We start from the raw sequence: 12,416 nt of genomic DNA on the forward strand, positions 1-12,416 counted from the left end.
CAGTGAACCCATGGTTTTCCAGCATCCTGGCCTGCATCAGGAACAGTGTGGCCAGCAGGAGCAGGGAGGTCATTCTGCCCCTGTACACTGCACTGGTTAGGCCGCACCTTGAGTACTGTGTCCAGTTCTGGGCCCCTCAGTTTAGGAAGGAGGTTGACTTGCTGGAACGAGTCCAGAGAAGGGCAACAAAGTTGGTGAGGGGCTTGGAACACAAGCGCTATGAGGAGAGACTGAGGGAGCTGGGGTTGCTTAGCCTGGAGAGGAGGAGACTCAGGGGTGACCTTATTGCTCTCTACAACTACCTGAAGGGGGGTTGTAGTGAGGCAGAGGTTGGTCTCTCCTCCCAGGCAATCAGTACCAGAACAAGAGGACACAGTCTCAGACTGCACCAGGGGAGGTTTAGGCTGGAGTTTAGGAGGAAGTTTTACACAGAGAGAGTGATTGCCCACTGGAATGGGCTGCCCGAGGAGGTGGTGGGGTCGCCGTCGCTGGGGGTGTTCAGGGCAAGGCTTGACAGGATGCTTGGTGCCATGGTTTAGTTGATTAGGTGGTGTTGGATGATAGGTTGGACATGATGATCTTGAAGGTCTCTTCCAAACTGGTTTATTCTATTCTATTCTATTCTATTCTATTCTATTCTATTCTATTCTATTCTATTCTATTCTATTCTATTCTATTCGCTGTCTTGCCAGAGGCTTTGCAGCACAGTCTGGCTGAAGCAGAGACTGTGAGGTGGTGTGCTGGTGAAGAAAGAGGAACTTGTCTCCAGAGAGCAGGAGTTTCTGTGTACATGAAAAGCATCTATCACAGGAGGGTATGGGCAATTATTACACTCCTTTCCTGCTCAGGGTAATCCAGAAGTCTAATCTAGACAACTACAGCCCCAGAGAGAAAACTAAAATGCAGTGCATGTGACAGCTGAGGTTTAGAAGAACAAGGTCTTGAATCCATTCTGTGGTATTTTCTATATGTATAAATTGATGGGTTGGGGGGGGGCATGATCTGAAAGCTGAATAAACACCAACACTTCAAACAAATATATACTCTTTATCACTTTATTGCATCATCACCTCTCCCAGCTCTGCTGTTGAATTGTGTAGACTGGGCCAAAGTTATCATAACAATGTTTATTTCTTATATATGAGGCAGTGTAGGGAAAAAAATATTTCCTTTAAAAAACAACTAAGGATGAAGAATAAAATAGACAACTTGTATAAAGACATTTTTAGCTAAAAGAACTTGATTATCTGAGATTTAGGTCTATAAAGATAACAGAGTTCCTCAACTGTTCCCATCTGTCTCATCCCTGTCCTGTGTCAGCAGGGGGAAGTAGTAACTAAGACCTTCTGTAGCTTAGATACTAAGTGCTTTCATTGGAGTATTTTTGTCCACCCTCCTTTCTTCCCTGCTTTGACATCAGTAAGAAGTTTTATTTATACACTGTGATGAGATAATACATCTACTATGGAAAATTACTGACGACTGCTTTGCCGGTGATGCTTATGCGCAAGTCCATCTGCTTCCTTCTACATTTTGTTAATCTGGATTAAAATATTGCAGGTGCTGCTCAGATTACTACTGCCTGCCAGATACTAATATTGTTTCAATTAGACTGACTGCTGTAGCAGCAGTTTTCTAAAAATTGCAGTGATGGTGGCTTCGAGGCATGCAGTGTGAGCGAGGACACCTCTCGTTCCCCATCCAGATCTCTGGCTGTGTCTCCAAACCTCGTGCCTGCTCAGAGCTCAGCTACTTTAGCTCCACCCTCTGAGCCGTCCAGCCTTTATTTATATGAAATCTGTGGTCCAACTGGCTTCAGATGGTGTGTGTATGTGCGTGTGCCTGCTTTCTGAGTGGGTGAGATGAGCTGGGATCATGAGCCAGGGTTGTTCCAAGTGGTTTTAATCAGCAGCCCAGTAGAGGAGAACGGAAAACTTCTAACAGGATAAGCAGCAAGTAAGTAAACCTAACTTTGAACTTGCGATCTGGACGAAACAAATGCATACGAAAAGCTTCGTAGTCTGTCAGTTCTCAGATAAATATGCACTGTTAGAGAGAAACTTGTGCATGCTGACAGGAAGGAGGCAATTTAAAAGGACTGGGATGAAGGAAATTGTAAAAACAAAGTGGGAATTGAGAATGCAAGAAAGGAAAAAAAAATAGCAAACGCTTGTTCACAGAGTTAGCACACTCTTTTGCTCTTTTCAGCTGTGGACAGGATGTGCTTGGCTTTAACCTCTTGCTTTCTTGGATACTAGTGCCTGAGTATTTCCTTCTGCAAAGGGGTGAAGCTTTTTGCTCCTCACCTGTCTGCCAGCAGGTCTGTTCTCCTGAGAGCGTGGTGTGGAATAGCTCACTACAGCCTCTTGCAGGATGCCCTGTGGCACTGTGCTGTTTGTCGCTGTTCACTTTTTGTTTTTTCACAGGCTGTTTCCGTACCCCCATGGGAGTGTACTTCCCAAGCCTCTGCTCCTCTGGAACCCCTAAGTTCTTGCCAGGCACCAGCAAAGTGCTCAGAAATGGGGAAAACTCTTGCTAGTTTTGGGTGAAGTGTGCTTTTGATCTTTTTTTACCCTGGCAAGACGTGGCTTCTTGGACTGCATCCGCGATGTGGCAAAGGGCAAAGTGAGGACGGCAAAGAGGCCATGGTTTGTGGGCAAGTCCCCAGGTGCCGCAGGCTTTGTCGCCCACGTCCTTTCCTTCTGGCCTTAGTGGTTGCTATCTGTCTGTTCTGCCAGACCCTCACTCCTCTCATGACCAGCGGCATCCTTTCAGCAGTCATTAATGGAATTGCACCCAGCAAACTGACTAAAACACAGCAAGCAAGATACAAGGATCTCTCACCAAGCAACACTCACTGCTTCCTGCCTGGCAGTAATTCACAGACAGTGAAAAAGGTAAGTCAGCTGGAGCAGAGTGCTGAGCAATAATTAGCAAAGTGAGGGATAGCGAGTGTGGCAGGATCATCTGAGTCCAGCTAAAATTAGCCTAAGCTTGCTGTATACAAACAAATGGGTGATCTAATGACAGCAGCAGATGCGCAAGCACAGCTCCATTACCAGCTCCGCAGCGTGTGTTCGGTTCTTCAGCTGAAACATGGCATTGCTCTGTGACTCCAGGGAGATTTCAGTTTGCTGCACAGACCATATTTTATTCTGCCTTTGGGAATTGGTTCAGAGGCTTTACAGTACAGGCACATAAATCAGGAGCCAGCGGGGTTTTGTGCAAGTGACTGAGGCTGTTAATTAGCACCGGACTGCAGCTGCCCTGCGTTAAAGTTATCTGCGAGTCAGTTTTGAACTTCATTGGTATTCTTCTGAAAAGATTACTGTAAAGGAATTTGAGAAATTAAAAAAACAAAAAGAGAAAACAAAAAGAAAAAGCACTTTCCCTATTTTAAAATCACATTATTTGCTTTGGAACATTTGTCCCACCAATTTTCCTTTGTCCTTAGGTTACCTGGCCTCATGTTTATTTTATATAGGGTTTCTAGAACGGGTGTCAAAGCCTGAAAAATGCAGACAGTGTTCTTTTACTTGGAAAGTGTGGTTTGTTAAATGGTCCAGGCTAAGGTAGTTATTTTTACTCTGGAATCTGTGATCAGCACTACCATAAATGTTTCGGGTTTTCTGCAGTCCTGTAGAGGGCTGCTAGCAGAGAAGCAGGAGTCGCACTGTGAAATTATCGCAGTGCTGGCGTTTTATATGCAGCTGTACCAGGACTACAAACACGAACCTGTGACATCACACATTATGGTCAGTATCCACACAGAGCAGTTCGAATTAAAACAACCAACCAACCAACCAACAAAAAAACTAATTGGAAGGCTGTTTCTTTGATTAGACAAGTTTCACAGCCTGAAAGGTCAGCGATACTGATTTTAGGAGAGCAGTTATATACTGCATCTCCTGTAACAATCAAAACAAGATATGTGAAATAACTTTGGCATGAACTCTTTAAGCTAAAGTCTTAAAAAGAAAACAAATGAATAGATTTTTCTTTTTGTGAAGGTCAGAGAGCTTTATCTTACCAGTTGCAGAAATCTACTGCATGCTGCATTTGTCATAATTTTATATTTAATGACCTTTTAGTACACCAGGTATCCAGATTTGAAACTGTTCAACAATTTGACATGAGGTATTAGGATTTAGTGGGAAATAAGCACAGCTGACAGATGTGGGTCACATTGTGTTACAGCTTTTGACACAGTCCCTTCCCTTTTACTCATTGCCATCATAAGGGCGAAGAACATTTCGTATCTTACGTTGGGCTACCTAAAGTCTGCATGAACTGGTGAAAGAATGGGAAAGTCTTTCTAGTATGCTCTTTGGCTGAAAATATCTGTAATTCCTTCTTTAAAATTTGCCTTATAAAAATGCAGCCTGGTGTTGAACTTGGTATGCTAGATGTTTGAAATGGAATGAAGCTTGTGTTTTTACAACGTGCTGCACTCACTGCCCTCCAGCATGCATGGCTGGATGTGACTACCACATGCACGTGCTGAACCTATAGTACAAATGTAACTGCGTGGGTTAAGCCTCATAGGTATGTTTTCCAGGCTTGTGCTACCCTAACACATTCCTTTTCAAGTTCTGAAGACCACCCATAGCTGTCTCTCTATTTGTCTTGAAAGAATCCCCAAGAGCGCGATGAACAAAATGCTTTGCACATGTTGTGATACCAGTCTAAGCTGCTCTCTGTTTCCAGAGAATATTCTGATGCTTGTGTGGGCTGAATAATAATCTCAAGGAGCAGAAAAGACAAACATCTCCAAAAATCTCTGCCACTTTGTTTTGAAAGCTCGTTCTTGAACTGTGTGTTTCTGCCCACTGCTTATTCAGATAGCTGAGCTGTTATCTTGCTTGGTTTTATTTGGTACCCAGTATCAGTCATGTTTGAAACTTCACACTGTTTTATTTTACAGTCACGTGTCACTCACAGTAGCCAGATTGGAAACAAGTTTTCTTTAAAGGTCTGGCTTAAATCTTCATGTATGAATCATAGAAGGATTTTGGCAGGAAGAGACCTTAAGAACCATCTAGTTCCAACATCCCTGCCACAGGCAGGGGACACCTTTCACTAGACTCTGGTAAAATACTTTACAATATAGTCCAAATGACTAATTTTTTAAAATTAACTATTCACACATGTATTCTTACTCTAAATAGTCCTGCAACCACATTTTGGTGCCATGGTCTAGTTGTTTAGGTGGGTTGGATTGGTTGATGGGTTGAAAGTGATGATCTTGAAGGTCTCTTCCAACCTGGTTCATTCTATGTATTCTATGTATTTATTAAAAAGAATCCATTGTGGAGTTGAACAGTGACTTAAAGCAAACACTACAAGGTGTCTTATGAAATCAAAGCTCATGACTAAATTTGAAGCAAAAGAAGACTCTGCTGGAGGTAATATTCTTTAGATAACACTCACTCTTTCTGGGTGCTGATCCACAGCATCTGCCACATTGCAAACTTTCTTCTGACTGGATAGGTGTAGGTTTAATTCTTGCTTTCTTCTGAGAAACAATCAGAATAGAATAGAATAGAATAGAATAGAATAGAATAGAATTGTACAGAATAGTATTGTACAGAATAGTATTGTATAGAATAGAACAGTATTGTATAGAATAGAATAGTATTGTATCAAGCCTACTGTCACATTACGGTTATGAATGTTATTGCATCAGCAAAATCCCCTTCCATAATTTCTCCATTCAGAGACTGCATTGTAATAAGTGCCTCAGGAAAAAAAAAAATCCAAACAAAGCAACAGCAAAAACCCCAAACCAACCCAACCCCATAACAACAACACAACAAAATAAACCATCCAAACAAAAAGAACAAACCCACCACCCCCCAAAATAAAAACAGTGACACCTTTTTTGGGCTACTGGGGCAAGGAGAGGGAAGGATCTGAGGAAAACTTGCAGCTTTACCACTGCATCTCTGATCCCAAAATAAATCTCACTTTGGAAGGGAAAGTTCCAGACAAATGTGAAACAAGCATGAGGCTGGAAATTGCCAATCTGATTTGTAAATGTGTCTTTGACTACATTCAAGATGCTCTGAGATGGAGCCATTAGATTCAGGCACATAGTGCAAGTTGCCTTTTTTCAATTGCCAAAATGCCAAGTTCATTCATAGCCTGGAAAATCTGATAGGGCTCATAGTACCTCTCTCTCAGGTATCACACTTTTAAAAGGTGTTGGTCCTGTAGCCCTATTTTCACATGAAGACAGGCCAGCATTTTCTAGTAGTGAATTAAATGTTAATAGCTGTAACACTGAAGCATGAAAAATAGGAGGCTTATTTATGAATCTCCAACATTACAGGCATTAGAGGGAGGTATCATGTCCAGCAGCAGGCTCTCTTGAGGTTGAGCCAGGCATGCTTACTTCATGCATAATGAATATTTGTCAATATATATATAAAGAAGAAGAGTTGGAGCTGCAGCATCCAAACTGAAGTAGGTATCAACAGCAACAAAAAAAAGCCTCTACAAGCCCTGTGTGTAGGTTTTCCTGGCATGGTATTGTGCCAGAAATACCTTTACTACCAGCCAGATTTAAAACTGTTACATGCATCTTAAGTGATTCATTTCTGCTTCTCAGCCAGTTCTGAGAAGAGCTAATTAGCTGGGTACACTGTATTTCCACTCTGAATTAATTCAGGCAGAGTCAGATGTCTGTGCTCAGCAGTGTAATTTGGCCAGGTAGATGTAGTACCTCTGCTGTTGAGAGGAATGAGTGAGAAAGTATTGCTCATGTGGTAGGCACTGTTTCAGCACACTAGCTCTCTAAGCATGGCAAATGTCTAATAAAGCTTAGATTTTTAAATTTTAAGATGATTTCCTGTGTACTCACAGAGGCCTTGCTTCACATCCCTTGACCATTTAAAGCCAGCTGAGAAAAGAAACAAAATCTACCAACAAACAAGATACACAGCTGATTATATGAGAATTTAATGAGTGAGGGAGGCTGGCATCTTAATAAAGTAAATATAACAGGTATGGTGAAAAAAGCTGTTTCCCCTTTCAAAGCCCTCAACCTGCCACTTCTGTTTGGTGCAAAAGATTTGTCTCCAAGATGGGCTATAAAGAGGTGAGTAAAGGTTTTTTATGGCTTCATTCTTAACAACATAATGGCTGCATTATCTTACAAGATAATGACTGAGAGAGATGTGCCCATATCTCAGAGATATTATGTAGAAGGAAAAAAACCAACAAAACCCAAAAATAATAATCATGGTTTAATCTTATCCAAGACCTAAAGGGAACATCTTAGGCTGGATGTTAGGAAGAAGTTCTTCATTTGCCATTGCAATGATCTGCCCAGGGAGTTGGTAGAGTCACCATCACTGGAGGTGTTTAGGAAGAGACTTAATGGGGTGCTTGGTGCCATGGTTTAGTTGATTAGATGGTGTTGGATGATGGGTTGGACTTGATGATCTCAAAGGTCTCTTCCAACCTGGTTCATTCCATTCCATTCCATTCCATCATGCACAAGGTACAGGCCCAGGTATCTGCATTTGAAAACTGGAAATTACTGAAATGCTGAGAAATTGTTACTAGAAGTTTAGAGCCCAGGACACCTCGAGTGGAAGTACCCTCCCTTTACTTGAGTGCTCCTCTGGCCTTTTCAGAGCCAGAAAGCTGGACTCCATAGGCAATGGAAATAACTGTCTTTAATGCAAAATTTGTCATGAGTTACTGCAGACATTTAAAAGAAATCAGGTTAACTTCACCCTCTAAGGGAATATGCCTGGGGTTTTTTTATTGATCTTTTTGGATGGTGTATACTTGCTCCAGTCAGAATAAGCAGAGAATGAAGGGTATGAAAGGAGTGTCCTGAAAGGAGGCATGAGGAAAGATTTGGTCATGGGAGGCAGAGTGGGCAACTACATCTGCAAAGTAATAGTGCTCTCAGAAGGCACAGAAAAGATCATGCACACAGGGGGCTGGATTTGTGCAGGGAGGTGGCAATAGAAATGGAAAGAAAAGAAACCAAAATTAGTGGAAATGTTTGAAATGTAAACATGTGAAAAAGGTGAAAGGAAGCTGGATGATAGAAAGAGAAGGTGATTTTTGCTGTTATGCAGAAATGGAGTGTAGTGAGAGCTCTGGATAGAAAAGACTACATTATGCATAATAAGATTTGATGCATTTTTAAAGTAAATTTACTCTTAAAAGGAATATTTATTTTATAGAAAACTGTAGGTGGATGAGGACTATTTTCTCCTCACAAAAGAACAAAGAACTTTTGTGGTGTTAAATCTCTGTCAAGAAAAAGCAATTGGCAGATGATACGGTATCAGCAACTGGTTTCCTTGGAATGATACCACATTCACATTGCAGCCTACAAAAGCAGGACATTTCAGCCCCCCCCCCCCATTTCAATGTAAAACACTCTGAGGAAATAGCTATTTTTGCTGTGCAGATAGCTAGAGATGTTTTGGTGATAAAGGGCAAGACCATTGTGGTAGCAGTCAGGAAAGAGGGGCAGGGTGGAGACCTTGCAAGAAGGATGCGTCAGCAGCAAGTGGGAAATAAAGACAGTCTCAACTCATTCACTGCGTTGGAGTTCCCTCCTCAAAAACAGATGTTTTGATGATGTGGTGGGATAGGTTCATTGCTCTGAAGACAAGGCAGTCAGTACCATGCATTACATGCAGTCACAAAACAAAGACCTTTTGATAACCTATTTCTATACTTCCAGCTCAGAGCACTGGTGATGACTATGCAAATAAGCCCAGTTTTGCTCTTGTGTTTATGAAGGCATCAGAAACTAGCTGCCAAAGTAGTGCCAACAACATAGCTGATTGTTTGGTATTTATTCAGCAAACTGGTAGTAGCAGAATTACATTCCAATCATTTCATTCTACAACCCAGTCCTTTCTGATTAGGAAATCTAACAGAACATAAAGCCAAGATCTTTAAATACCCTCCAGAAAGTGAAACAGGAAATTAGCTTTTCTGTAACTTCTTCATACGGGAGCTGTGTGCAACGGTAGCATGAGCAACTTAACTATTTCTGTGAGCAACTTACTATTTCTCTGAGCAACTTACTATGTCTATGAACTTTTATGCCAACGTGAAAAATAATTTAGAAGGCACATTTGGAACTAATAAAGGTCTGCATAGTTCTGCAAATGAACGACTTAGAGCATTGGAACCACATGTGAAGTTTTTATTATCACTTCCCCTATTAATGCTGTTTAATATCAGTGTGGTGTTTTCTAGGAGTCCCACTCACTGATTTACTTGTGGTGCAGTTGTGCCCTGTACTATTTAGCATCAAAGGCAGATCCACAATTCCTTTGCTAGCTAAATAGGAATTTAGGCATTTTGCTGTCTGTGAATATTGCTAGTGGTGCCAGAGTTGTTTATATACAACTTATCTCTTTCATGGTATTTCTGTTACACTTCTCTTTCAGGCAGAGGCCTTTTGGTTTGCATAGTGGCTCATATACCTCTTCTGCAGCAGCTCAGGACCTGCAGAAAGCAGTGAGGTTAAAGTAAGCTGCAGTCAGGTTATTTGAAGGTATTGGAAAAGACTCTGACAGTTTTAGTTAGCTTGGTGTAAAAGAGTGGCTGTCTGCAATGAACACAGGGACTTACACCACCAGAACTGAGTAGCTGAAGAGATGACTCAGTTGTAGAGTTCTTTCCTGGGAGAAGCTTAGGCAGACATGAGTTGGGCTGATATGTTCAGCAGAAGAATTTTGTTTCTGCAGTTGAAGTGATGGTCAATGAAGTCCTGGGGCAACAGTTCAAACTGTATATTTGCTTCTCTGCCAAGCAGAGACAATGCATCAATATTTATGGAATTATGCAATCTTCTTGGAATCTGAAAAAATGCCAAGGCTCTTTTTTTTCTCTCCTCATCTTGAAATATCTTTGCTGTTTTCTTCTTGGCCAAAGCAGCAAGGGTAATTATATATCATAAGATTAAGTTACTGACCGAATTTTGGGATTTTGGAATGACTCAGAAATGCTGTGCTACAGATGACAACTTCAGAGCCTAATACAATAAATTTCCTCTTCATACATTCGCAACCTAGACTCAGATAAGCTGGTCTCAAGGAAAATGTCAAAACATTTTTCTCTTAAACAGAGAATTTCACAGCTATGTGAAAGTTGCAGCCAGACAGAACTAAGAACTGAAACTCAGATAATACATGTCTATTTTCAGTCAGACAAGGATGGTTATGTAATTCTTGAGCTTTCATTTTAACAGTGCAGCTGGGTGCTGCACTTCGGCCACAACAGCCCCACACAGAGCTACAGGCTGGGGTCAGAGTGGCTGGAGAGCTGCCAAAGAGAAAGGGACCTGGGGATACTGGTTGACAGCCGGCTGAACATGAGCCAGCAATGTCCTCAGGTGGCTAAGAAGGCCAATGGCATCCTGGTCTGCATCAGAAATAGTGAGGCCAGCAGGAGCAGGGAAGTCATTTTGCCCCTGTACTCAGCACTGGTTAGGCCACATCTTGAGTCCTGTGTCCAGTTCTGGGCCCCTCAGTTTAGGAAGGACATTGAGACACTTGAATGTGTCCAGAGAAGGGCAACAAGGCTGGGGAGAGCCCTTGAGCACAGCCCTGTGAGGAGAGGCTGAGGGAGCTGGGATTGCTTAGCCTGGAGAAAAGGAGGTTCAGGGGAGACCTTATTGCTGTCTACAACTACCTGAAGGGTGGCTGTAGCCAGGTGGGGGTTGGTCTCTTCTGCCTGGTAACCAGCACCAGAACAAGAGGACACAGTCTCAAGCTGCACCAGAGGAGGTTTAGGCTGGATGTTAGGAAGAAATTCTTCACAGAAAGAGAGATTTGCCATTGAAATGTGCTGCCCACATGGAGTCACCATCCCAGGAGGTCTTCAAGAGGGTATTGGATGTGGCACTTGGTGCCATGGTTTAGTAGTCTTGAAGTGTTGGGTGACCGATTGGACTTGAAGATCTTTGAGGTCTTTTCCAACCTTATTGATTCTATGAATCTATACAAAATGGGCTATTTATCTAGTCTGTTAAGACCTCAGAGGAATATACATTTGATTTGCTAACTCCTTAAAACCTGCTAATAAACTTTACGGGGGTCAGTTTGTTTCCTTTTTAATTTTCCATGTTATTCTATAAACGGAAAAGATACTTTAAAAATTGATTGTTATGATTTTTCTTTTTAAATTCACTTCCTAGCCCACTGTGGTTTGTTTCCATCAGCTATTAAGGCTGTGGATCACCTGTGTAACAGCCTATGGAACTAAAATGAGGTCAGTGACTCAGCTAAGTGCAACGTTTTGCAAGCAGGTATATCATGTCAAAGCCTTATCCTAAATCATAAGGGAAATCTCAGCTTTGCTGTAAAGCCTCATTAATTTCTGAGAAGACAGCCACACGGTTCTCTAGGTAAGGCATGGGCCACAGAAGCTCTTCACCAATCCCCTTTCACCTAAGCCTCGCTGAATCTGTAATAAACTGACCTACTAACGAACAATCTGACACTTCAGACTTAGGGAAGAGCTAAACAGTGGTTGGGATATGAAAACATTTGACCATTCAACAATTATTCAAACTGTTATGGATCCATTTTTTTTTTGGTCTAAGCCTGCTGCACATTAAAGTTATAGGAATGCTAAAAAAAACCCCACCAACCATCAGAACCGTGAGATGGGGAAATATGTGAACATCTTATTTTCATCTATGGAACTCTGCTTCTTTTATACCAGAGCTCTGCCCAGATTGCGTTTTTATGATGGAGAAACATTTTATAAAACCCAGCAGACTAAGGACATAAACATTCCTGCCCTTACTGTAATATTGGAAACTCTGAAAAACACCCAGTAGTAACTAGATCAGCATGGCCAGTGATGTAAGGCATTTATAGAGGGCTTTGGAAAAAATTATGGAGTCATTTGCTACTAGCATGCAGTTGGCTAGAGCTTTTAAAAATTCTGTGTAGCTAACATACTTTAAAACAAAACAAAACCAAACCCCTACATTGCACTAGTTTGGGAGAGGACGTGTTGTATCTTGCAACCTGGACTGCAAATAGCTTTGGAAGGGAAGGCCAAAGGAGATAAATTTGCCATCACTATGCGTGGATCCTGACCAAGCACTGTGAAAGGTGTTGAGCTACTTCATATTATTTAACAGGAATAGACTAGCCTAGCCTAGCCTAGCCTAGCCTAGAATAGAATAGAATAGAATAGAATAGAATAGAATAGACCAGGTTGGAAGAGACCTTCAAGATCATCACGTCAAACCCATCATCCAACACCACCTAATCAACTAAACCACGGCACCAAGCACCCTATCAAGTCTCCTCCTAAACACCTCCAATGATGGTGACTCCACCACCTCCCTGGGCAGCCCATTCCAATGGGCAATCACTCTCTCTCTGAAGAATTTCTTCCTAACATCCAGGCTGAAC

At 41.9% G+C, this 12,416-nt stretch overlaps 1 protein-coding gene across 1 annotated transcript in view; it reads left to right on the top strand.

The window, feature by feature from the left end:
- Positions 1–1,820: 1,820 nt before the first annotated feature.
- Positions 1,821–12,416, top strand: part of CPED1 (cadherin like and PC-esterase domain containing 1) — a 181,279-nt gene continuing 170,683 nt past the window's right edge. The window contains exons 1-2 of the mRNA XM_054173871.1: positions 1,821–1,956; positions 2,427–2,897. Of these exons, the coding sequence (XP_054029846.1) occupies positions 2,646–2,897 (252 nt within the window). The 5' untranslated portion in view covers positions 1,821–1,956; positions 2,427–2,645. The remainder of the gene's footprint in view (positions 1,957–2,426; positions 2,898–12,416) is intronic.

The sequence above is a fragment of the Dryobates pubescens genome, chromosome 27 (genome assembly GCF_014839835.1).
Source record: "Dryobates pubescens isolate bDryPub1 chromosome 27, bDryPub1.pri, whole genome shotgun sequence".
NCBI lineage: Eukaryota > Metazoa > Chordata > Aves > Piciformes > Picidae > Dryobates > Dryobates pubescens.